The 27429-nt window shown below is 38.9% G+C and overlaps 1 protein-coding gene across 2 annotated transcripts in view; it reads right to left on the bottom strand.

Moving 5' to 3' along the window:
- The window catches only part of FMR1 (fragile X messenger ribonucleoprotein 1), a 111212-nt gene that overhangs the window by 29484 nt on the left and 54299 nt on the right, over nucleotides 1–27429 (bottom strand). For both annotated transcript variants that reach the window (XM_053699149.1, XM_053699148.1), the window contains 3 exons: nucleotides 11509–11595; nucleotides 10727–10922; nucleotides 877–1056 (listed from right to left, as the gene is read on the bottom strand). In XM_053699149.1, coding sequence (XP_053555124.1) covers nucleotides 877–1056; nucleotides 10727–10922; nucleotides 11509–11595 — 463 coding nt within the window. The remainder of the gene's footprint in view (nucleotides 1–876; nucleotides 1057–10726; nucleotides 10923–11508; nucleotides 11596–27429) is intronic.

Below are 27429 nucleotides of genomic sequence, written 5' to 3'. Positions count from 1 at the left end.
ATGTCGTCTAGGTAAGGAGCCACTGCTATGCCCCGTGGTCTTATTAACATGAGTATTACCCTGTTTTGTAAGCATGATCCCAGTCGCTGTTAAATCACTGCATCAGGCTTACCTCAAATACACAAGGCTCTGTCAGCATTTTCTAGAACTTATTCATCTCTGTAGAAATAAAAATACTGAACATACCTCAGGTAATCTGCAGACCGTTCCCCCAACTGACGTTTTCCCATATTCTTCAGTTATGTGTGAGAACAGCAATGGACCTTAGTTACAAACCGCTAAGATCATCAAACCTCCAGGCAGAATTCTTCTTCTAATTTCTGCCTGAGAGTAAAACGCCGGTACCGTTTAAAAATAAACTCTTGATTGAAGGTAAAACTACACTAAGTCACCCCATATCTATTGATACTTCCTTTCTTGTCGAGAGTTGCAAGAGAATGACTGGGGGTGGCAGTTAGGGGAGGAGCTATATAGACAGCTCTGCTGTGGGTGTCCTCTTGCAACTCCCTTTTGGAGAAGAATATCCCACAAGTAATGGATGAACCCGTGGACTGGATACACCTTACAAGAGAAATGTGCATTGTTCTGCAGTCATCTTTGTTATTTTGATTAACACTAGCTCGGTTTACATTTGTTAATTTCTTTAACATCAGTTATTTAAGAATTTTCTTGGCATACCATAATATAATTATCACGCACATCAATTTTTCACAACGCAACAAAAATAAAAACGGAGTGTACTGCATGAGTAGGTATACAGAAATTGATCTGCATTTAAGACTACTTTTTATGTTTATTTACACTTCTTTAGAAAGATGTGCGTCTAAGCGAACTTTACTAATCAGTTAAAAATATATTTAAAGAAAAAAAAATTACCTTTGAATCCCCCTCGTCCCCTTAGCCCTTGTCCTCGTGGTCCTCCTCCACGTCTCCGCCCATCTCCTCTTCTAGGGTAATTATCTCGATCCTCTTCTGCTGGAGCCAAGGACCAGTCACTTAGTTCATCTCTGTGGTCAGACTCAGTTTCAGACGCATTTGATGCTTCTGAATTTGTGCCTATCAGATATAGATAAAGGGACATTGTACACTGAAAAAATAAAATTTCCAATATATTGTATTTACAACTTAAGTGTATAAACTGTGTCAAACCTCTTAACAGCTTGTATTATTTTTTTATTGAAAAGTAAAGTATCCGATTTCAAATGCACTTTCACCTTCATTGCTGTATGTATACATTCGTAAGCTTTCAATTTACAGCCCTGCTTGCTCCCTTTGTGACTTGTATAAGTGACGTAAGCGCTATTGTAGAAACGCTTGTTCATGTACAGCATTGGCAGAAAATTTTTAGAGTAGTGCCAGCTGTGGATCGTCTGGTTAGAAGCCTTTACAGCCAGCCACTTATATATATATATATATATATATATATATATATATAACACACATGTATACACACACAATATCAATAATAAAAAAAAATATATATATATATATATATATATATACACACACACACACATTGGCAGATCTATATGCACAGCCCCCTAGGGGCTGTTTATAAGAAGTGCCAGGTAAAGTCTGATATACATATGTACTTGCACTGTTATATAAAGTATATGGAAAGCAGTCCTAACACAGCTGGTTATAGAGTAAGGCTGAGTGCAGAAAGCACTGCCCCACATCAGCTTTTCACCGACACAGAAGAGATGATTGGCCAGCAAGTGGCAGGGGTAGCTTATGGGGGGACAGGTTATAACCATACCGTCATTTTGATCAGCACAGATAACATGGCAGACCGTGAGCCCCCACACACGCACACACACACACATATATTCACTCTGCCTTCCTTTAAGGGTGTGTCACTATTGTGTCCTACAGCACAACACGGAGAATACATTTTTTAGGTACACTATTTTATTGATCAAAAACATAATTTATGCCCTTTAAGGAGTGACAACGACAGGGGTAGTAGCTAAAACCTCCTTTAATACTACATAAAGGTGCTCAGGCTTAAATCTGAAGGATACCACCCCAGTCTCAGAAGAAGGAATTATACTGTTCGAATCTGAGATTTCACCCTCAGAAAGTCCCGATGTATCTTTCTCATCAGACTTATGAGAAAGGGCAACTTGGGAAGCAGAACTGAGGACAGGCACCTTACTTTCTGAATTTCTAGATTTCCTCTTGCGTTTTCCCTGTAATCTGGGAATGGCAGCTAATGCCGCAGATACCGCTGCCAATGCCGCAGATACCGCTGAAGATACCTGGGCAGCAATTTCTGCTTTTAATTAAACTCCACTAGGAGGAACCGCAGGGCACCGCATGTGACGCCATTGAGGCTTGGGACGTAGCAGGAGAAAGCCGAGGTATTATTTTAAAAGCATCATCCTTAGACACAGGCTTAAAAATGTTACCTTTATTTTGCAAGGTTTTCTTGACACATGAAGAACAAAATTGCATAGGAGCTGCAATTTGTGCATCTAAACATAATAAGCATGTAATCATGAGAGCAGGCTCTTGCTCCATATTAGACATGTTGTGAAACGGTAAATAAACTTGTACAGATAAGTTTCAAAGATTTTAATATTCAATTAAAATAAGCCAAGGAAAAAATACACTTTAAAATTTTATCCCAAATTAGGATTGATCCCCAGCTAAAATTATGTGAGAAAAGTTAAGAAAAAACATTTAATAAACATCAAATAAACTTCTAAAATACCCCACAGGCAACCCCACACCTCAATTACTGAGGTGCCTTACCGCTACCAATTAAGACCGGATCACCTAGAAATGGAGAAAAACATAGGCAAACCACATTCCATTATTTGAGCATATGATTTTTTTAAACAATGGTGCTTTGATTTAGGGACATAAATGCTTCAATGGTCTGATGATATAAAGAATTTAACTATTGACTTGAAAAACAAAAATACTAAAGATAATGAACTAGTTGGGGAATGGCTTAAATCTCTTAAAAATCTTTAAAAAAATCCAGAAAAAACAAAATCGAGAGGCAATGGAATATAGGCATGTATAACTTCTACACTGACAAAAATATAATACCTAGAGGCCTACGCCTTAAAGGGACACTGAACCCAAATTTTTTATTTCATGATCCAGATAGAGCATGCAATTTTAAGCAACTTTCTAATTTACTCCTATTATCAAATTTTCTTTGTTCTCTTGCTATCTTTACTTGAAAAAAGGCATCTAAGCTAAGAAGCCAGCAAATTTTTGGTTCAGAACCATGGATAGCATTTGTTTATTGGTGCTGTCTAATCAGCAAGGACAACCCAGATTGTTCACCAAAAATGGGCCGGCATCTAAAAACTTACATTCTTGCTTTTCAAATAAACATTCCAAGAGAATGAAGAAAATTTGATAAAAGGATTAAATTAGAAAGCGGCTTAAAATTGCATGCTCTATCTGAATCACGAAAGAAAAAAAAATTGAGTTCAGTGTCCCTTTAAGTTATTTCCATCCTTCCAAGACTTGAAACCTGAATTAAAAACCAAGTGGGAAGGGGCCCTCTCTGATTGTTCCTTTAAACTCATTGGATATCTTATAGAGCATGAAATGGATAAACTTAAAGTGAATGTAAATTTTGATGCTAAAGTGCCCGGTTTTTAAAACTTTGATTAAAAACAGTGGCACTTTAATTCATAAAAATTTTCATTTCACTCCTGTTGTGAAAAAAAAACTTACCTTTTAATCTTCACAGCAGCTCCAGCTTCCTCCACCTGTTTCAAAGCCTCTTCCTGGGTCTAAAATGAGGCATCGGCTTCCTCCAATCACAGCAGTGAATCAGACACTGAATCCCCCGGGGGGGAAGCTGTGATTGGAGAATGACCTATCAATCATTTCTGACATCAGAAATGGCTTGTGAGACCGGAGAAAGCTGGAGCTGCTGTGAAGTTTAAAAGGTAAGTTTTTTGTCACAACAGGAGTGAAATGTAAATTTTTATGAATTAAAGTGCCCCTGTTTTTAATCAAAGTTTTAAAAACCGGGCACTTTAGAATCAAAATTTACATTCACTTTAATGAAATAACTGATGAAATTACAAAGATCAGTGGGGAATTAAAACAATATGAGTTAAAGGAAGAATTCCAAAAATCCTATATTAAAATCAAAGGAGAAGTAGAGAGGTTTGCTAAGTTTTTTTTCGGATAAAAAAAGAAAAGAGACAGAGATTTAACTGATTATGCTAACAAATCAGTCTATATGTGGAATCTAAAGACAGCAGGCATTGACTGACTTTTCAGACAAAGACTGTGAGACCACAGACGCAGACAACTAAGACGATGACCTGAGACCTAAACCCATTCTAAGAAATAGGATTACACCCCATGGTAATAACGGAAATGTCCCTTTAGGCGGAGAACCCGGAGGGGTAGGGGGAAAACAGGCCCAGAACAGGAAAACAGGTCAAATTCAATCAGAAATCCCTAACCAAAAAGAAACAAGTCACAAAGAATTAAATATAATTAATTTATCAGACAGGATACTCAGACATACAAATTTCTGTCCTGAAAGAAGGTCTCCCTTTTGTACCAACACCTACTCTTGAAAAGGTTCGAGACCATTAAAGATGTCCATCTATTTGCACGCAAAGTACTGCTTAAGAAATATTTTTCCTCTAATACAGAGACTTAAGGTTCCTTCCTAGATCTTGTATGTAAAGATATACTTGCCTTATCTAAAGACAAAGATAAAACCTATGAAAATATGTCTAGTGAAGAAAAACTTGCACTAAAAATTCTGACACAATGGACAGACATTCAGATCAAACAAAGTGATAAGGGGGCAATTTTGTACTATGGCCTACATACATGTATGTGGAAGAAGCTAAAAAAACAGCTTAGCAATCAGAAGAATTATAAAAGTCTCTTTAGTAATCCCACTGATACTTTACTTAAACAAAACATTTTAATTAATTCTGCATTTTCTGAAAGCATTATTGATAAGAAAGAATTCAAATTCCTAGAAGTTAAGCAACCAAAAGTGGCAACTCTGTATTTGCTACCAAAAATCCATAAAAATCAAGATTGCCCACCAGGCAGATTGTCTCGAGCATTGGGTCCCTGACGGAAAAGGCGAGCACATATGTTGATGCTAGACTTCGCTACATTGCAGACTCTTTGCCTTTCCACACTAGAGATACTATGCATGTTTTAAAAAAAGATAGATAAACTTACTTTAACCACAAATTCAATATTAGTCACATGTGACGTTGAGTCCCTATATACCAGCATTGAAAGATGAATCTATGTCCATTGAAACTAAAGAATTTTTTTACTAACTTGTTGAAATTTGAGCTTGGACATGCTACAAAGCATGTAGCAGTAACGATCCCGGAATGGGGGTGTGCCTTTACACTTCACTTTGGATTAGTCACAAATCGATCCCTCTAGCCAATGCCACTTCCTCACTCCTCACCTCAGAGCTTCCACTGGCTTTGGACCGTGATGTCATAGAAAAGGTGTGTCTGCTGCTTCGCACAGCTTGCCTGCAATTGGCCAGACACAGATCTCAACAGCCTGAACCACAATAGAGCCCGTCCTTGCTCCGATATCCAAATTGTGGTATACCACAAGCGGCAGTACTAACTGACAGGCTGGAAATCCCAAACATTCAGATCCGCTTATGTGAAAGTGCACAGTCCAGCATAGGTTAACTTGGCGGGGCAAGCTGATCCCACAACAACAGGTGATCACTCGAGATCCATAAAAGTACCTCCCACCAGTATTCAAGGCTGTACAAACTTTAAACCATCACATATATGTCCCAAATATAATCTCATGCGAACACAAGACTCCAAGAGAGTGTCCACAGAGAGGGTAAATGTATAGTGTCCATTAAAAACACACTTAGTGCACTAAGTGTGTTTTTAATGGACACTATACAGTTACCCTCTCTGTGGACACTCTCTTGGAGTCCAAAGCCTTCATCCGATCGGGGCAGAAGAGGTCCTCCAGACGGCAGAAGGCTTCATCCAGGCTGCATCTTCTATCTTCATCCTTCCGGAGCGGGTCCATCTTCAATCCAGCCGACGCGGAGCATCCTCTTCAAAACGAAGTCCTAACGAAGGATGAAGGTTCCTTTAAATGACGTCATCCAAGATGGCATCCCTTGAATTCCGATTGGCTGATAGAATCCCATCAGCCAATCGGAATTAAGGTAGGAAAAATCCTATTGGCTGAGGTAATCAGTCAATAGGATTGACCTCGCATTCTATTGGCTGTTCCAATCAGCCAATAGAATGCAAGGTCAATCCTATTGGCTGATAGCATCAGCCAATAGGATTTTTCCTACCTTAATTCCGATTGGCTGATAGGATTCTATCAGCCAATCGGAATTCAAGGGACGCCGTCTTGGATGACGTCATTTAAAGGAATCTTCATTCTTCGTTAGGACTTCATTTGAAGAGGATGCTCCGCGTCGGCTGGATTGAAGATGGACCCGCTCCGCAAGGATGAAGATAGAAGATGCAGCCTGGATGAAGTCTTCCGCCCCGATCGGATGAAGACTTCAGACCCTCTGGAGGACCACTTGTGTCCGACTGGGTGAAGACAGCTCAAGGTAGGGTGATCTTCAGAGGGTTAGTGTTAGGTTTTTTTAAGGGGGGATTGGGTGGGTTTTAGAGTAGGGGTGTGTGGGTGGTGGTATTGTATTTTTATTTTACAGGTAAAAGAGCTGATTACTTTGGGGCAATGCCCTGCAAAAGGCCCTTTTAAGGTCTATTTGTAATTTAGTATAGGGTAGGGAAATTTTATTATTTTGGGGGGCTTAGATTAGGTGTAATTAGTTTAAAATTCTTGTAATTCTTTTTTTATTTTCTGTAATTTAGTGGGGGGGTTTTCTCGTAATTTAGTATATTTAATTGTAATTAATTGTAGGTAGTTTAGGTAATTAGTTTAATGATAGTGTAGTGTTAGGTGTAATTGTAACTTAGGTTAGGGTTTATTTTACAGGTAGTTTTGTACTTATTTTAGCCAAGTAGTTATTAAATAGTTATTAACTATTTAGTAACTATTCTACCTAGTTAAAATAAATACAAAGTTGCCTGTAAAATAAATATAAATCCTAAAATAGCTACAATGTAACTGTTATATTGTAGGTATCTTATGGTTTATTTTATCGGTAAGTATTTAGTTTTAAATAGGATTAATTTATTTAATTATGTTAAATTAATTTCGTTTAATTTAAATTATATTTAAGTTAGGGGGGTGTTAGGGTTAGACTTAGGTTTAGGGGTTAATAACTTTATTATAGTGGCGGCGACAGATTAGGAGTTAATAAATATAATTTAGGTGTCAGCGATGTTGGGGGCAGCAGATTAGGGGTTCATAAGTATAATGTAGGTGGCGGCGGAGTCCGGAGCAGCAGATTAGGGGTTAATAGTATAATGCAGGTGGCGACTATGCCGGGGTGGCAGATTAGGGGTTAATAAGTGTAAGATTAGGGGTGTTAAGACTCTGGGTTCATGTTAGGGTGTTAGGTGCAGACATAACTTTTGTTTCCCCATAGGAAACAATGGGGCTGCGTTAGGAGCTGAACGCTGCTTTTTTGCAGGTGTTAGGTTTTTTTTCACCCAGCTCAGCCCCATTGTTTCCTATGGGGAAATTGTGCATGAGCACGTTTTGACAGTTTACCGCTACCGTAAGCAACGCTGGTAGAGGTGAGATGTGGAGCTAAATTTTGCTCAACGCTCACTTTTCTGAGGCTAACGCCGGCTTAAAGAAAACTCATAATACCAGCGATGGCTTAAGGGAGCGGTAAGAAAAAAAAAAAAGAAGCGTTAGCCCCGCAAGCCTTACCGACAAAAACTCGTGATCTAGCCGTTTGTCTTTTTAGCCTGTGTTTTAAAATATAATCTGAAAATTCCATTAAATTGGTCAGTATTGCATCAGACTTGAAAAAAAGGAAGACACTCTTCCGAAAGCTTGTCTTTTTATAAAATGTATAGTTAGTCCAATAAAAAAAAACAAAGAACAAAATTACATTTAAAAAAAAAAAAAAAAAAAAAAGAAGTAATGTAAACAGGATTTTGCAAAATTATTTAAAATGTTTCAAAAATTTAGAAGGCAGACTTTTTTTTTTAAAAAACACATTTTTAGTATGTGTGCATGTGTATATTATTTATTATACAGTGGATATAAAAAGTCTACACACCCCTGTTAAAATGGCAGGTTTCTGTGATGTAAAAAAACGAGACAAAGATAAATCATTTCAGAACTTCTTTCCACCTTTAATGTGACCTATAAACTATGCAACTCAATTGAAAAACAAACAAATCTTTTAGGTGAAGGGAAGTAAAAATAAAATATGGTTGCAAATACTTTTTTGAAGCAACTTTAGATTTTATTACAGCACTCAGTCTTTTGGGGTATGAGTCTATCAACATGGCACATCTTGACTTGGCAAGATTTGCCCACTCTTCTTTGCAAAAACACTCCAAATCTGTCAGATTGCGAGGGCATATCCTGTGCACAGCCCTCTTCAGATCACCCCACAGATTTCCAATCTGATTCAGTTCTGGGCTCTGGCTGGGCCATTCCAAAACAATAATCTTCTTCTGGTGAAGCCATTCCTTTGTTAATTTGGATGTATTCTTTGGGTCGTTGTCATGCTGAAAGATGAAAGTTCCTCTTCATGTTCAGCTTTCTAGCAGAAGCCTGAAGGTTTTGTGCCAATATTGACTGGTATTTGGAACTGTATGTAAAAATACGATGGTATTTGGAACTGTTCATAATTCCCTCTACCTTGAATAAGGCCCCAAGTTCCAGCTGGAGAAAAACAGCCCCAAAGCATGATGCTGCTATCACCATGTTTCACTGTGGGTATGGTGTTCTTTTGGTGATATGCAGTGTTTTTGCGTCAAACATCTTTTGGAATTATTGCCAAAAAGTTCAACCTTGGTTTCAACACAAGCTTTTGGGATACTTCAGATGTGTCTCTGCTAAATTAAGCTGGGCTTGGATGTTTTTCTTCGTAAGAAAAGGCTTCCGTCTTGCCGTCTACCCCAAAGCCCAAACATATGAAGAATACAGGAGATTGTGGTCACATGTACCACACAGCCAGTACTTGCCAGATATTCCTGCAGCTCCTTTAATGTTGCTGTAGGCCTCTTGATAGCCTCCCAGACCAGTTTTCTTCTCGTCTTTTCATCAATTTTGGAGGGATATCCAGTTATTGGTAATGTCATTGTTGTGCCATATGTTCTCCACTTGATGATGACTGTTTTCACTGTGTTCCATGGTATATCTAATGCCTTGGAAATTCTGTTGTACCCTTCTCCTGACGGATACCTTTTAACAACGAGATCCCTCTGATGCTTTGGAAGCTCCCTGCGGACCATGGCTTTTGTGTAGGACGCGACTAAGAAAATGTCAGGAAAGACGTACTAGAACAGCTGAACTTTATTCGGGATTAATCTGAGGCACTTTAAAATATGACAGGTGTGTGATGGCTCTTATTTAACATGGTTTTGAATGTGATTGTTTAATTCTGAACACAGCTACAGCTCCAGTTATAAGAGGGTGTGCACACTTATGCAACCACATTATTTTAGTTTTTTTTGGGGGGGGGTTTGTTTACTTCCCTCCACCTTAAAGATTTCAGTTTGTTTTTCAATTGAGTTGTGTAGTTTATAGGTCACATTAAAGGTGGAAAAAGTTCTGAAATGATTTATCTTTGTCTAATTTTTTTTCATCACAGAAACCTGACATTTTAACAGGGGTGTGTATACTTTTTATATCCACTGTATATCTAAACTGAGGGGGGGGGTTCACTCAATCATGAAAAAACTTGCAATTCCTAGGCTTCAAATTTATATTGGAGTTCAGAAAACCTGGAATTTCCTTTATTATATTGTTTTAACATATAAGACAGAACATTTCCAAAGGTTTTGTACCATCCAGACAAGAAACATACTGAGAGTGCTTTAACACTTTAAGGGACATTAAACTACCTCTTGCTTTTGCATTTACATTGCTTTTTGGCCTCACTAGAGAGGAGTGTGGGAAGAACAAATTCTGTAACCCAACTTCCTTCAAAATGCAGAAAATTGTCTAAAACAAGTCTTGATTTTCTGCATTTTGAATGAAACCTAGGTTAAATCATTTTATTTTTCCAAATCGCTTCGGTACAGGGACAATATTACATAGGTACAGGACCTAGGAACTATCTATCCTGAAATATCAGATCGGTATAAACTGCCAAAATCTCCATAAAAGTTCAAAAATGTGATTGTGCATGTTATCTCAAAAAGGCTTTAAAAAATGCTTAGATTGTAGTGACTGGGACATAGTTAAAGTCAGCTGCCTAATTCCTTAATTTATATATATATATATATATATATATATATATATATATATATATATATATATATATATATATATATATATATATATATACACATACATATATACACACACATATACACACTTATTTACAAATCTCATTTATCGCATGACAAACTAAGTCAATTTAAAGGGATATGAAGGTGCAAAAATTAAATTCTCAAATATGCGAAAGCATTTTATTATTCAACTATTGCTGTGCATATAACTGTCTATGTGCTTAACCTTTTTGCAGAGGTTAAAGTCAGCTCTTGAGCAGCAATACACTACTGGGAGCTAGCTGAACATGTCTAGTGAGCCATAGGCATATGTATGTATGTATGTATGTATGTATGTATCCCAGCATTTCTCTAGCCAATAAACTCACCAGAAGCGTATCCTGTGCCCCGTCGGCTACGTCCTCGGTTGTTGTAAGGCCTACTTCCTCGCCCTAGACCACTGCAATCTTCACTGGAATATCCCTTCTCCTTATCTGAACGATTTGGAGGAGGTCTTGAACTGGCACCTATCTGCCGAAGTTGCTCATCAATTTGCAACCTTTCCAAGCGTAATTGGTCCACTTCCTACACAAGGAAAAAAAAAAATTAAAAAAAAAAAAAAAAAAAAAAAAAAAAAGGTGGTGCCTCATAAAACCTAGCAAAAGCAATTATCTATGAAGCACTACAGATCAACACTTAAAATGTTGTTTAGGATCAATGAATTGGGGAAAAAAACAAAAACAACAGTATTAACAAAATGAAAGAAATAAGTATTAATAACGGTATACACTATAATGATCAACATTGCAATATGTGCATTTATACCTTTCAAAGCAGATATTGGTAGGTAAATATGATTCCTCTTGAGCATCTCCCCCACCATTCTAGCTGTTAAGGCAAACATTTAGTGTATGCCCATTATGTCTTCTCCAGTATCCAAGTTTGAAGCAGACATAGAAAGGGGCTACCAATCTGAATGAAAATGTCTGCTTTGTAAGGTAACATTTCTAACACAAATACATTGTAAGAATGTTTATTATGATGTATACATTTGTTTCTCTAGTTTACTGGTGTTGTCCTTTTAAAAAAGGTACTATTGGATAAGCCATTGTTTAAACTTCTACTAAGCAGACTTGCTACATACTACTGTATAATATTTATAAAACTTTACCTTTAAGTAGTTAAGATGATAATCCAGAAGAACAGTAGCATTAGTGATGCTATCCTTTGTTCCCACAAAAACAAATGGAACCATTCCCTGGAAACACAAAAACTTAAGTAATCATCTTGAAAGTTGTAGATTTAAGAATTATGATACGTGTACATGTTTACTTATAACTTTCATGTTTAACCCCTTAAGTACTGGACATTTCTGACTAAGACTTCCCCAAAAGACCAGAACATTTTTAGCATTTTTTCCAATCATTACATTTAAACAGAAATAGAGCCGCATTTTTTTTTTTTTAATTTACCTATCAAAACAATATTTTTTTTTTTTAGTAGACAACCCAAAGTATTGATATAGGCCTATTTTGGTATATTTCATGCCACCATTTCACCGCCAAATGCGATCAAACAATAAAAAAATAGTTTTCAGAAACTTTGGGTTTCTCACTGAAATTATTTATATACTACTTGTGCAATCATGGCACAAATGGTTATAAAAACTTCTCTGGAATCCACTTTGTTCAGAATTAGCAGACATATATGGCTTTGCCATTGCTTTTTGGTATTAGAAGGCCGCTAATTGCAGCTGCATGCCACACTTCTATTATTCCCGGCAGTGAAGAGGTTAATCAGGTATCTTAAAAGGTTAATTTTAGCTTTAGTGTAGAGATTAGCCTCCTGCCTGTCACTTCCCACCCCCTGATCCCTCTCAAACAGCTCTCTTCCCTCCCCCTTTGGTCACCCCCATCTTAAAGGGACACTAAACCCAAATTTTCTCTTTCGTGATTCAGAGAGAGCATGCAATTTTAAGCAACTTTCTAATTTACTCCTATTATCAAATTTTCTTCATTCTCTTGGAATGCAAGAATTACATTCTTGAATTTAAAATTCAAGAATGTAAGTTTAGATGCCGGACCATTTTTGGTGAACAACCTGGGTTGTTTTTGCAGATTGGTGGATAAATTCATCCACCAATAAAAAAGTGCTGTCCAGAGTTCGGAACCAAAAAAGTTCTTTGATGCCTTTTTCAAATAAAGATATCAAGTGAACGAAGAAAAAATGATAATAGGCGTAAATTAGAAAGTTGCTTAAATTTGCATGCTCTATCTGAATCAAGAGTTTTTATATACACAGGTCACTTTTAATCCCCACTATAGGCGATTTTTCCAGTGAGAAACCCACATATTATATATTTATTTTTTTCAGCAGACCCAACAGATTCAAACTATGTTATTTTATGAATATATCTTGAGGTCAAAACTGTGCAACAAAAAGGGTAAAAAAAAAAAAAAAAAAAATTGTATTTTTTAATTAAAAAAAAATGTTTTTTTTCTAAACTCTATATAGTCAAAAAAGGAAGAAGGGGTTACACTCATTCAAATAAGGGCATTTCAGTATAGTTACGTAACTTTGATTTGCATATAGGGGCTTCAATGAGCCTATATGCAAATAAATGGACATTTATTCACACACCAGGTGGTCACTAGTACCACTGTGATCACCTGGCTATCAAAACTTATATAATGGCTTTATTTTAAAGAGGGGATTCTGGGCCTTTTTGATGCGCTGTTATAATTGCCTAGAGATCCCCTCATTATACAGGTTTATTTCATTTGAATTTATTTTGCTTGTAATTTACACCCCTAGACACAAACTGTTTGAAAGAGCAGGCAATTACCTTTCAAATGGTGGGTCTTGGGGTCTCTAGGACTTAAAGGGACAGTCTACTGAAAATTAAACTTTCATGATTCAAATAGGGAATGTTATTTTAAACAACTTTTTAAATTTACCTTTATCTTCAAAATTGCTTTGATCTCTTGGTATTCTTTGTTGAAAGCTAAACCTAGGAAGGCTCATATGCTAATTTCTAAGCCATTGAAGGCCCCCTTTTATCTCAGTGCATTTTGACAGTTTTTCAGCTATACAGTGCTAGTTCATGTTTGCCACAGATACAATTGTGCTTACTCCTATGGAGTTACCTAAGTGTAAGCACTGATTGGCTAAAATGAATGTCTGTCAAAAGAACTGAAATAAGGGGCCAGTCTGCAGAGGCTTAGATACAAGTTAATCACAGAGGTAAAACATATTAAAATAACGTGAAAAAAAGCAAACCGAGGATAAAACCTTTATCATATCTAACTGGTTACTAAAGTAAAAATAATGTAGAGCTATGCTCACCTCTCGCTACTTAATAATATAACTTGTGATGTTACAATTTCTTTGTCTTTCTTTTTTCTTTTCACCATTACCACCAGTATTGTTATAATATGATGTCACAAGTTTGTGATACATTTGTGATACATTTAATAGCTGCTCTAACAGAATTGATTAAAAGGATTAAAGGGCTCACAATGTATCAAGCAAGGACTTAACAGTATGAGTATCATTCTTATATATGTATTAATCATCCGCTTAGCCTAAAAGGTGGTAAACCAAACTAACAGACCTAAGATTAAAATATTTCTATGATATTTCTAACTATATAACATAGTATATTGTTAAGTTGTACTATCAATCTATATAATTAGATTTAGATTGCTGCTACAGAGTGCCAACTTTCTTCGTTTAACCCCTTAACGACCGACGACGTATGCCATACGTCCTCAAAAAAAAAGCACTTAACGACCGAGGACGTATGGCATACGTCGTCTGTTTAACAGAGCACTGGAAGCGATCGGAATCGCTTCCAGCTGCTCTAACAGTATTGCAGGCTTGCCTTGAGGTCTAGGCATCCTGCAATACTGTTCCCGAGTGCCGGGACCGGATTGATCACTCCCCCACGAGTGATCACTTCCGGTTTCGCTCCACGTGGAGCCCGGCAGTGTTTCAGAGCATCGGAAGCGATCGGACACGCTTCCGATGCTCTGATTGTGTGCTAAGTGCCTCGGTGGGTCGAGGCACTTAGTTAGTTATAAAATAAAAGTAATAATAAAAAAAAAAAAAAACGTATATTAAAAAAAAAGCCCTAAATAGCCCCCCCCCTCCCCCTTCACTAGGCATCCAAGATGGCGATGCCCAGTGCATCATGGGGCCTCTGGGGGTGTCCCTAGCCTGCCTCATCATAGGGGCAAGCTAGGGTCACCCAATCTGAGCCTCCCACCCTAAAAAAAATAATAATAATAATAAAATACCCCATTTGTCTGATCATGTCAATATTTGTAAATATTGACTATGATCAGTGTGGATCTCCCTCCCTCTCCTCACTTGCCATTTTGTTGGAGAGAGAGAGAGAGAGAGACCTGTATTTAGCAGAGAGAGAGATTTATTTCTTTTATTTGTTAAAAAATATAGAACCAAAGGCTCTTTTCAGAGCCATTAACCCCTAGCTTGCCAGTGATCACTATATATCACTGGCAGTAACATAGGTGCACTTTTTTTTGCTGCATTTTGCTGTCTGTGCATTTTTTTAGGGGTTAATTTTGTTGTTATAATTTTTTAAAAACCCAAAGGCTCTTTTCAGAAACATTTAGTTAATTTAATTTAATTTTCAGAGCCATTAACCCCTAGCTTGCCAGTGATCACTATATATCACTGGCAGTAGCATAGGTGCACTTTTTTTTTGCTGCATTTTGCTGTCTGTGCATTTTTTTAGGGGTTAATTTTGTTGTTGTAATTTTTTAAAAACCCAAAGGCTCTTTTCAGAAACATTTAGTTAATTTAATTTTCAGAGCCATTAACCCCTAGCTTGCCAGTGATCGCTATAAATCACTGGCAGTTGCATAGCTGTACTTTTTTGCTGTCTGTGCATTTTTTTTAGGGGTTAATTTTGTTGTTGTAATTTTTTAAAAACCCAAAGGCTCTTTTCAGAAACATTTAGTTAATTTAATTTAATTTTCAGAGCCATTAACCCCTAGCTTGCCAGTGATCGCTATAAATCACTGGCAGTAGCATAGCTGTACTTTTTTGCTAGTTAATTTAGTTAATTAATTTAATTTAATTTTCAGAGCCATTAACCCCTAGCTTGCCAGTGATCGCTATAAATCACTGGCAGTTGCATAGCTGTACTTTTTTGCTGTCTGTGCATTTTTTTAGGGGTTAATTTTGTTGTCATTTTTTAAAAACCCAAAGGCTCTTTTCAGAAACATTTAGTTAATTTAATTTAATTTTCAGAGCCATTAACCTCTAGCTTGCCAGTGATCGCTATAAATCACTGGCAGTAGCATAGCTGTACATTTTTGCTAGTTAATTTAGTTAATTAATTTAGTTAATTTAATTTTTTTTAGTAATTGTTTTCTGTGACAGATACAAAAATGTCACAGAAAAGATATAGTGCTGAGGAGGCGTATGCCATCCTTGCGTCAGAGTCAGATGCCTCTATTTCTGACTCAGACCCCAATTTTGACCCTGCCATGTGCTCAGATACATCACTAGATGCAGTCTCAACTGATAGTGATGTATCTGTGGCTGCTAGCCCCCCTGCCAGCCCCCCTGCTAGCCCCCCTGCCAGAAGGAGGCGTGTTGCTGCCATTGCTGCTGAAGAGTGGGTAACGCCTCATCTCCAGAGGCCAGATATCCCACCCTTCACAGCAAATGCTGGCATAAATATAGATGTGGCAGGTTTTAGCCCCCAGCAGTTTCTGGAAGTGTTTCTGGGCGATGATATATTGGGGAACATTGTCGCCCAAACTAATTTATATGCCCATCAGTTCCGTGCTGCAAAGCCTGGAACATATTTGGCAAAGCAGCAATGGGCCCCCATCAATGTGCCAGAATTCAAAAAATTCTGGGCATTGACTATGCTGATGGGCATCATAAAGAAACCCTCCATTCGCTCCTACTGGAGTACTAGCCCCATCTGCTCTACCCCCATTTTCTCCCAGACTATGTCGAGGAAGAGGTATGAAATGATTCTGCATTTCATGCACTTCAGCGACAACAGCCTGTGCCCCCCTAGGGAGCATCCCCAATTTGACAGGCTGTATAAAATCCGCCCCCTGATAACCCACTTTTCTGCCAGGTTTGCAGAGGCTTATACACCTGGAAGGAATATATGCGTTGATGAATCCCTAATGAAGTATAAGGGAAGGCTGGGATTCAAGCAGTATATTCCTTCCAAACGCTCCAGATATGGGGCAAAGGTGTATAAGCTCTGTGACAGCGAGACTGGGTATACTCAGGCCTTCCGGGTGTATGAGGGAAAGGATAGCCACCTTGACCCTCCAGGTTGCCCAGAACATATGGGAACCCCTGGCAAGATTGTCTGGGACCTGATATTACCCCTAATGAACAAAGGGTATCACTTGTACTTAGACAATTTTTATACAAGTGTCCTTTTGTTCAAGCTACTGTATTGCTTTGATACAGTAGCTTGCGGTACAATTAAAAAGAACCGCGCAGGTTTCCCAGGACAGCTTGTACGCACCCGGCTACGAAGGGGGGAGACCTCAGCTCTGCGCCAAGAGGAGCTGTTGGCACTGAAGTACAGAGACAAGAAGGATGTATACCTTCTTACCACCATCCACACAGAGAGGACGGTGGCGGTTTCTGTACGTGGCAGAGCTGAGATCATAAGGAAGCCAGTGTGCATCAAGTCTTATAACCGGCATATGGGTGGGGTTGATCTGGCTGATCAGCTGCTGCAGCCCTACTTAATTATGCGGAAGACAAGGGCCTGGTACAAAAAGGTTGCAATTTACCTAATGCAGATTGCAACCCACAACGCTTTTTTGTTGTTCAAAAAAAGCAAACCCCAGAGTTAAAAAGACTTTTTTACAGTTTCAGCTCCAGATTATTACGGGGATTTTGTACCATGATGCACCTGCTCCCCGGGCGGTGATGGGAGAGAGCAGAGTTGGGGCTACCCATTTTATTTTTAAAATCCCCCCTACTGCCACAAAGCAGAAACCACAAAAAAAATGCAGAGTCTGTACCAAGAGGGGGAAGAGAAGGGACACCATATATTACTGTCCTGATTGCCCTGGACAGCCTGCACTCTGCATTGGGGACTGCTTCAAGCGGTACCATACAATGGTCAATTTTTAAAAAAATAAATACATTTGCTGTTACATATATATATATATATTTTTTGGTTATGTTTACAGTTAGATGTTTTTTTGTTTTTTTTACTTTTACTGTGCCAGATTTTTACATTTCACTACTCTATTTTTTTCTAAAATTGGGCCTGTTTTTTTTTTTAACCAAAACCCCTGTCAAACCTATGCATGGGAGACATAGGTGTTCTCAGGGTGCCTTGCAGAAAACAACCTGAAGTATGTTTTTGTAATAACTTACAACAGTCTCTCCTAAATTATAGTCAAAAAGCAATGTGTCTGTAAAAATGAAAATTGAAAAATTACCACCATACACTTTCTCCAATTTTTTGGGCTAAAACGGTTGCTTCAAAGGCATCAAAGCACACCATATACAATACCTTGGGGTGTCAACATTTAAAAAATATACACTTTGAATGCAATAAATAAAAGTGGGGTATGCGATAGGCCCCAAACTAAAGATAGGCCTATCAGAAGAAATACTCTCATTTTTAATAACTAAAATCACAAGTCATAAAATTGTAACATAACCTTCCCAAAATCCTGGCAAACCTATGCATGGGGGGCATAGGTGTACTCAGGGTGCCTTGCAGAAAACAACCTGAAGTATTCTTTTGCAATAACTTACAACAGTCTCTCCTAAATCATAGTAAAAAAGCAATGTGTCTGTAACAATGAAAATTGAAAAATTACCACCATATACTTTCTCCAATTTTTTGGGCTAAAACGGTTGCATCAAAGTCATCAAACCACTCCATGTATAATACCTTGGGGGGTCAACTTTTTAAATATAATCACATTTATGGAAAACAAATAAATTGGGGTATGTTAAAAGACCCCCAAAAAAGACAATAGGCAAATAAAATATGTTAAATGTGAAAAAAAATCACAAACACATGTCAGACATTTGGCATTGCACCGCCCAAACAAGCCACCAAACCTATGCATAGGTGGTATCACTGAACTCAGGAGATGTTGGTGACCACATATTGGTGTCTTCTTTGGTAGTAACACATAAAAGGAGCTGTGAATCCATGTCTAAAGTACAATGTATGTGAAAAATAACAAAGAAATGAATGCCCAATAGTTTGACAAAGACTAGTGGTTGAATTAGTGTATGGAAAGTGTTAAAACACCTGCATTTGAAATACCCTAGGATGTCTACTTTTCAAAAATATATGGTTTTATGGGGGTAAATTACATTGGCCGGCTTCAGAAATGTCTTAAATAGAACATGGGTGCATGGGATGTGAAAAGGGGAAGTGTAAAAAATGGAATGCGCTTCCTAAAAATAAGGCCTTCTAGCCCCCAGAGAACCCAACACACCTATACATGGGTGGTATCACTGTGCTCAGGAGATGTTGTTGAACACATATTGAGGTGTTTTTTGGCAGTAACACATAACAGGAACTGGGAATCCATGCCTAAAGTACAATGTGTTTGAAAAATAACACAAAAAAATGACTACCCAAAAGTTTGACAAAGACTGGTGGTTAAATAAGTTCATGGAAAGTGTGAAAATACCAGCATTTCAAATACCCTAGGGGGTCTACTTCTCAAAAATATATGGTTTGATGGGGGTAAATTCCATTGACCAGCTTCAGAAATGTCCCAAATAGGACATGGGTGCATGATGACCGATGTGAAAATTCCAAGTTGAAAAACTGGAATGCGCTACCTAAAAATAAGGCCATTTAGCCCCCAGAGAACCCGACACACCTATACACACACCTATACATGGGTGGTATCACTGTACTCAGGAGATGTTGTTGAACACATATTGAGGTTTTTTTTGGTAGTAACACATAACAGGAACTGAGAATCCATGCCTAAAGTACAATGTGTTTGAAAAATAACACAAAATAATGACTACCCAAAAGTTTGACAAAGACTGGTGGTTGAATTAGTGCATGGAAAGTGTTAAAATGCAAGCATTTGAAATACCCTAGGGTGTCTACTTTTCAAAAATATATGGTTTGATGGGGGTAAATTCCATTGACCAGCTTCAGAAATGTCCCAAAAACGACATGGGTGCATGATGACCGATGTGAAAATTCCAAGTTGAAAAACTGGAATGCGCTTCCTAAAATTAAGGCCTTTTAGCCCCCCGAGAACCCGACACACCTATATATGGGTGGTATCACTGTACTCAGGAGATGCTGCTGAAGACATATGAGGGTGTTATTTGGCAGTAACCCTTAATATTATCAGTAAATGTATTCTTAAATTGCTATTTTGTCAAAAAATCAAATTATTTTTTTTCCCCCCCCAAACTTTGGCATAGATTGGTGGTAAAATGGTTGCATGAAAAAAGTCAAAATACCCCAAGTTTAATACCTTAGGATGTCTTCTTTTAAAAAATAACAGAATTTATGCTTACCTGATAAATTACTTTCTCCAACGGTGTGTCCGGTCCACGGCGTCATCCTTACTTGTGGGATATTCTCTTCCCCAACAGGAAATGGCAAAGAGCCCAGCAAAGCTGGTCACATGATCCCTCCTAGGCTCCGCCTTCCCCAGTCATTCGACCGACGTAAAGGAGGAATATGCATAGGAGAAATCAAATGATACCGTGGTGACTGTAGTTAGAGAAAATAATTCATCAGACCTGATTAAAAAAACCAGGGCGGGCCGTGGACCGGACACACCGTTGGAGAAAGGTCCACGGCGTCATCCTTACTTGTGGGAACCAATACCAAAGCTTTAGGACACGGATGATGGGAGGGAGCAAATCAGGTCACCTAGATGGAAGGCACCACGGCTTGCAAAACCTTTCTCCCAAAAATAGCCTCAGAAGAAGCAAAAGTATCAAATTTGTAAAATTTGGTAAAAGTGTGCAGTGAAGACCAAGTCGCTGCCTTACATATCTGATCAACAGAAGCCTCGTTCTTGAAGGCCCATGTGGAAGCCACGGCCCTAGTGGAATGAGCTGTGATTCTTTCAGGAGGCTGCCGTCCGGCAGTCTCATAAGCCAATCTGATAATGCTTTTAAGCCAAAAAGAGAGAGAGGTAGAAGTTGCCTTTTGACCTCTCCTTTTACCAGAATAAACAACAAACAAGGAAGATGTTTGTCTGAAATCCTTTGTAGCCTCTAAATAGAATTTTAGAGCACGAACTACATCCAAATTGTGTAACAAACGTTCCTTCTTTGAAACTGGATTCGGACACAAAGAAGGCACGACTATCTCCTGGTTAATATTTTTGTTAGAAACAACTTTCGGAAGAAAACCAGGTTTAGTACGCAAAACCACCTTATCTGCATGGAACACCAGATAAGGAGGAGAACACTGCAGAGCAGATAACTCTGAAACTCTTCTAGCAGAAGAAATTGCAACCAAAAACAAAACTTTCCAAGATAATAACTTGATATCAACGGAATGTAGGGGTTCAAACGGAACCCCCTGAAGAACTGAAAGAACTAAATTGAGACTCCAAGGAGGAGTCAAAGGTTTGTAAACAGGCTTGATTCTAACCAGAGCCTGAACAAAAGCTTGAACATCTGGCACAGCCGCCAGCTTTTTGTGAAGTAAAACAGATAAAGCAGAGATCTGTCCCTTCAGAGAACTTGCAGATAATCCTTTCTCCAAACCTTCTTGTAGAAAGGATAGAATCTTAGGAATTTTTATCTTGTTCCATGGGAATCCTTTAGATTCACACCAACAGATATATTTTTTCCATATTTTAAGGTAGATTTTTCTAGTTACAGGCTTTCTAGCCTGAACAAGAGTATCAATGACAGAATCTGAGAACCCTCGCTTTGATAAAATCAAGCGTTCAATCTCCAAGCAGTCAGTTGGAGTGAGGCCAGATTCGGATGTTCGAACGGACCTTGAACAAGAAGGTCCTGTCTCAAAGGTAGCTTCCATGGTGGAGCCGATGACATATTCACCAGATCTGCATACCAAGTCCTGCGTGGCCACGCAGGAGCTATCAAGATCACCGATACCCTCTCCTGTTTGATCCTGGCTACCAGCCTGGGAATGAGAGGAAACGGTGGGAACACATAAGCTAGGTTGAAGCTCCAAGGTGCTACTATAGTGCATCCACTAGAGTCGCCTTGGGATCCCTGGATCTGGACCCGTAGCAAGGAACCTTGAAGTTCTGACGAGACGCCATCAGATCCATGTCTGGAATGCCCCACAATTGAATTATTTGGGCAAAGATTTCCGGATGGAGTTCCCACTCCCCCGGATGAAATGTCTGACGACTCAGAAAATCCGCTTCCCAATTTTCCACTCCTGGGATGTGGATTGCAGACAAGTGGCAGGAGTGAGTCTCCACCCATTGAATTATTTTGGTCACTTCTTCCATCGCCAGGGAACTCCTTGTTCCCCCCTGATGGTTGATATACGCAACAGTCGTCATGTTGTCTGATTGAAACCGTATGAATTTGGCCTTTGCTAGCTGAGGCCAAGCCTTGAGAGCATTGAATATCGCTCTCAGTTCCAGAACATTTATCGGGAGAAGAGATTCTTCCCGAGACCAAAGACCCTGAGCTTTCAGGGGTTCCCAGACCGCGCCCCAGCCCACCAGACTGGCGTCGGTCGTGACAATGACCCACTCTGGTCTGCGGAAGCTCATCCCTTGTGACAGGTTGTCCAGGGACAGCCACCAACGGAGTGAATCTCTGGTCCTCTGATCTACTTGTATCGTCGGAGACAAGTCTGTATAATCCCCATTCCACTGACTGAGCATGCACAGTTGTAATGGTCTTAGATGAATTTGCGCAAAAGGAACTATGTCCATTGCCGCGACCATCAAACCTATTACTTCCATGCACTGCGCTATGGAAGGAAGAAGAACAGAATGAAGTACTTGACAAGAGCTTAGAAGTTTTGATTTTCTGGCCTCTGTCAGAAAAATCCTCATTTCTAAGGAGTCTATTATTGTTCCCAAGAAGGGAACTCTTGTTGACGGAGATAGAGAACTTTTTTCTACGTTCACTTTCCACCCGTGAGATCTGAGAAAGGCCAGGACAATGTCCGTATGAGCCTTTGCTTGTGGTAGAGACGACGCTTGAATCAGTATGTCGTCCAAGTAAGGTACTACTGCAATGCCCCTTGGTCTTAGCACCGCTAGAAGGGACCCTAGTACCTTTGTGAAAATTCTTGGAGCAGTGGCTAATCCGAATGGAAGTGCCACAAACTGGTAATGCTTGTCCAGAAAGGCGAACCTTAGGAACCGATGATGTTCCTTGTGGATAGGAATATGTAGATACGCATCCTTTAAATCCACCGTGGTCATGAATTGACCTTCCTGGATGGTAGGAAGAATTGTCCGAATGGTTTCCATTTTGAACGATGGAACCTTGAGAAATTTGTTTAGGATCTTGAGATCTAAGATTGGTCTGAATGTTCCCTCTTTTTTGGGAACTATGAACAGATTGGAGTAGAATCCCATCCCTTGTTCTCCTAATGGAACAGGATGAATCACTCCCATTTTTAACAGGTCTTCTACACAATGTAAGAATGCCTGTCTTTTTATGTGGTCTGAAGACAATTGAGACCTGTGGAACCTTCCCCTTGGGGGTAGCTCCTTGAATTCCAGGAGATAACCTTGGGAGACTATTTCTAGCACCCAAGGATCCAGAACATCTCTTGCCCAAGCCTGAGCGAAGAGAGAAAGTCTGCCCCCCACCAGATCCGGTCCCGGATCGGGGGCCAACATCTCATGCTGTCTTGGTAGCAGTGGCAGGTTTCTTGGCCTGCTTACCTTTGTTCCAGCCTTGCATTGGCCTCCAGGCTGGCTTGGTTTGAGAAGTATTACCCTCTTGCTTAGAGGATGTAGAACTTGGGGCTGGTCCGTTTCTGCGAAAGGGACGAAAATTTGGTTTATTTTTAGCCTTAAAAGACCTATCCTGAGGAAGGGCGTGGCCCTTACCCCCAGTGATATCTGAAATAATCTCTTTCAAGTCAGGGCCAAACAGCGTTTTCCCCTTGAAAGGTGTGTTAAGCAATTTGTTCTTGGAGGACGCATCCGCTGACCAAGACTTTAGCCAAAGCGCTCTGCGCGCCACAATAGCAAACCCTGAATTTTTCGCCGCTAATCTAGCTAATTGCAAAGTGGCGTCTAAGGTAAAAGAGTTAGCCAACTTAAGTGCTTGAACTCTGCCCATAACCTCCTCATAAGAGAATGCTTGATTGAGCGACTTTTCTAGTTCCTCGAACCAGAAACACGCTGCTGTAGTGACAGGAACAATGCATGAAATTGGTTGTAGAAGGTAACCTTGCTGAACAAACATCTTTTTAAGCAAACCCTCTAATTTTTTGTCCATAGGATCTTTAAAAGCACAACTATCTTCTATAGGGATAGTGGTGCGTTTGTTTAGAGTAGAAACCGCCCCCTCGACCTTGGGGACTGTCTGCCATAAGTCCTTCCTGGGGTCGACCATAGGAAATAATTTCTTAAATATAGGGGGAGGGACAAAAGGTATGCCGGGCCTTTCCCATTCTTTATTTACAATGTCCGCCACCCGCTTGGGTATAGGAAAAGCTTCGGGGGGCACCGGGACCTCTAGGAACCTGTCCATTTTACATAATTTCTCTGGAATGACCAAATTGTCACAATCATCCAGAGTAGATAACACCTCCTTAAGCAGAGCGCGGAGATGTTCCAATTTAAATTTAAATGTAATAACATCAGGTTCAGCTTGTTGAGAAATTTTTCCTGAATCTGAAATTTCTCCCTCAGACAAAACCTCCCTAGCCCCTTCAGACTGGTGTAAGGGCATGTCAGAACCATTATCATCAGCGTCCTCATGCTCTTCAGTATCTAAAACAGAGCTGTCGCGCTTTCGCTGATAAGTGGGCATTTTGGCTAAAATGTTTTTAATAGAATTATCCATTACAGCCGTTAATTGTTGCATAGTAAGGAGGATTGGGGCACTAGATGTACTAGGGGCCTCCTGAGTGGGCAAGACTGGTGTAGACATAGAAGGGGATGATGCAGTACCATGCTTACTCCCCTCACTTAAGGAATCGTTTTGGGCAACATTATTATCAGTGGTATCATTGTCCCTACTTTGTTTGTCACATTTATCACATATATTTAAATGGATAGGAACCTTGGCTTCCGAACATACAGAACATTGTCTATCTGATAGTTCAGACATGTTAATAGACATAAACTTGGTAACAAAGCACAAAAAACGTTTTAAAATAAAACCGTTACTGTCTCTTTAAATTTTAAACTGAACACACTTTTTTACTGAATATACGCAAAAGTATGAAGGAAATGTTCAAAATTCACCAAAATTTCACCACAGTGTCATAAAGCCTTAAAAGTATTGCACACCAAATTTGAAAGCTTTAACTCTAAAAATAACGGAACCGGAGCCGTTTTTACATTTAACCCCTATACAGTCCCTGGTATCTGCTTTGCTGAGACCCAACCAAGCCCAGAGGGGAATACGATACCAAATGACGCCTTCAATAAGCTTTTTCAGTGGATCTGAGCTCCTCACACATGCATCTGCATGCCTTGCTTCTCAAAAACAACTGCGCATTACTGGCGCGAAAATGAGGCTCTGCCTATGACTAGAAAAGGCCCCCAGTGAAAAAGGTGTCCAATACAGTGCCTGTCCGTTTTTTTAACAATTTGCCAAGATTTAAATAACTCTCCTAAGTTATAAACCATTAAACATGCTTATATAGTAATCGTTTTGGCCCAGAAAAATGTCTACCAGTCTTTAAAGCCCTTGTGAAGCCCTTGTATTCTTATATTGAAAATTAAGAAAATGGCTTACCGGATCCCATAGGGAAAATGACAGCTTCCAGCATTACCAAGTCTTGTTAGAAATGTGTCATATCTCAAGCAGCCAAAGTCTGCTCACTGTTTCCCCCAACTGAAGTTAATTCCTCTCAACAGTCCTGTGTGGAAACAGCCATCGATTTTAGTAACGGTTGCTAAAATCATTTTCCTCTTACAAACAGAAATCTTCATCTCTTTTCTGTTTCAGAGTAAATAGTACATACCAGCACTATTTTAAAATAACAAACTCTTGATAGAAGAATAAAAACTACATTTAAACACCAAAAAACTCTGAGCCATCTCCGTGGAGATGTTGCCTGTGCAACGGCAAAGAGAATGACTGGGGAAGGCGGAGCCTATGAGGGATCATGTGACCAGCTTTGCTGGGCTCTTTGCCATTTCCTGTTGGGGAAGAGAATATCCCACAAGTAAGGATGACGCCGTGGACCGGACACACCTATGTTGGAGAAATATACATTTGAAGGGTTATTCAGGGATTCATGACAGATATTGGTGTTACAATGTAACTATCGCCAATTTTGAAAAAACATGGTTTTGAAATAGCAAAGTGCTACTTGTACTTATTGCCCTATAACTTGCAAAAAAAGCAAAGAACATGTAAACATTGGGTATTTATAAACTCAGGACAAAATTTAGAAACTGTTTAGCATTGGTATTTTATGGTGGTTGTAGATGTGTAAGAAATTTTGGGGCTCAAAGTTAGAAAAAGTGCATTTTTTTTCATTTTTTCCTCATATTTTATATTTTTTTTTATAGTAAATTATAAGATATGATGAAAATAATCATATCTTTAGAAAATCCATTTAATGGCGAGAAAAACAGTATATAATATGTGTGGGTACAGTAAATGAGTAAGAGGAAAATTACAGTTAAACACAAACATCGCAGAAATGCAAAAATAGCCTTGGTCCCAGATGGTCAACAAATTGAAAAGTGGTCTGGTCACTAAGGGGTTAAAGGGACACTGTACCCAAATTTTTTCTTTCACGATTCAGATAGAGCATGCAATTTTAAGCAACTTTCTAATTTACTCCTATTATCACATTTTCTTCATTCTCTCTGTATCTTTATTTGAAAATTGCATGCTCTATATGAATCACAAAAGAAAAAATATAATTTATGTAAGAACTTACCTGATAAATTCATTTCTTTCATATTAGCAAGAGTCCATGAGCTAGTGACGTATGGGATATACATTCCTACCAGGAGGGGCAAAGTTTCCCAAACCTCAAAATGCCTATAAATACACCCCTCACCACACCCACAATTCAGTTTAACGAATAGCCAAGAAGTGGGGTGATAAGAAAAAAGTGCGAAAGCATATAAAATAAGGAATTGGAATAATTGTGCTTTATACAAAAATCATAACCACCCCAAAAAAAGGGCGGGCCTCATGGACTCTTGCTAATATGAAAGAAATGAATTTATCAGGTAAGTTCTTACATAAATTATGTTTTCTTTCATGTAATTAGCAAGAGTCCATGAGCTAGTGACGTATGGGATAATAATTACCCAAGATGTGGATCTTTCCACGCAAGAGTCACTAGAGAGGGAGGGATAAAATAAAGACAGCCAATTCCTGCTGAAAATAATCCACACCCAGAATAAAATGTTAATGAAAAAACATAAGCAGAAGATTCAAACTGAAACCACTGCCTGAAATACGTTTCTACCAAAAACTGCTTCAGAAGAAGAAAACACATCAAAATGGTAGAATTTAGTAAAAGTATGCAAAGAGGACCAAGTTGCTGCTTTGCAAATCTGATCAACCGAAGCTTCATTCCTAAACGCCCAGGAAGTAGAAACTGACCTAGTAGAATGAGCTGTAATCCTTTGAGGCGGAGTGTTACCCGACTCAACATAGGCATGATGAAATAAAGATTTCAACCAAGATGCCAAAGAAATGGCAGAAGCTTTCTGGCCTTTTCTAGAACTGGAAAAGATGACAAATAGACTAGAAGTCTTTCGGAAAGACTTAGTAGCTTCAACATAATATTACAAAGCTCTAACAGCATCCAAAGAAAACAATGATTTCTCCTTAGAATTCATAGGATTAGGACATAATGAAGGAACCACAATTTCTCTACTAATGTTGTTAGAATTCACAACCTTAGGTAAAAAATTCAAAAGAAGTTCGCAGCACCGCCTTATCCTGATGCAAAATC

The sequence above is a fragment of the Bombina bombina genome, chromosome 1, assembly GCF_027579735.1.
Source record: "Bombina bombina isolate aBomBom1 chromosome 1, aBomBom1.pri, whole genome shotgun sequence".
In the NCBI taxonomy this organism is placed as follows: Eukaryota; Metazoa; Chordata; class Amphibia; order Anura; family Bombinatoridae; genus Bombina; species Bombina bombina.
This window is presented reverse-complemented; position numbering and strand designations above follow the sequence as displayed.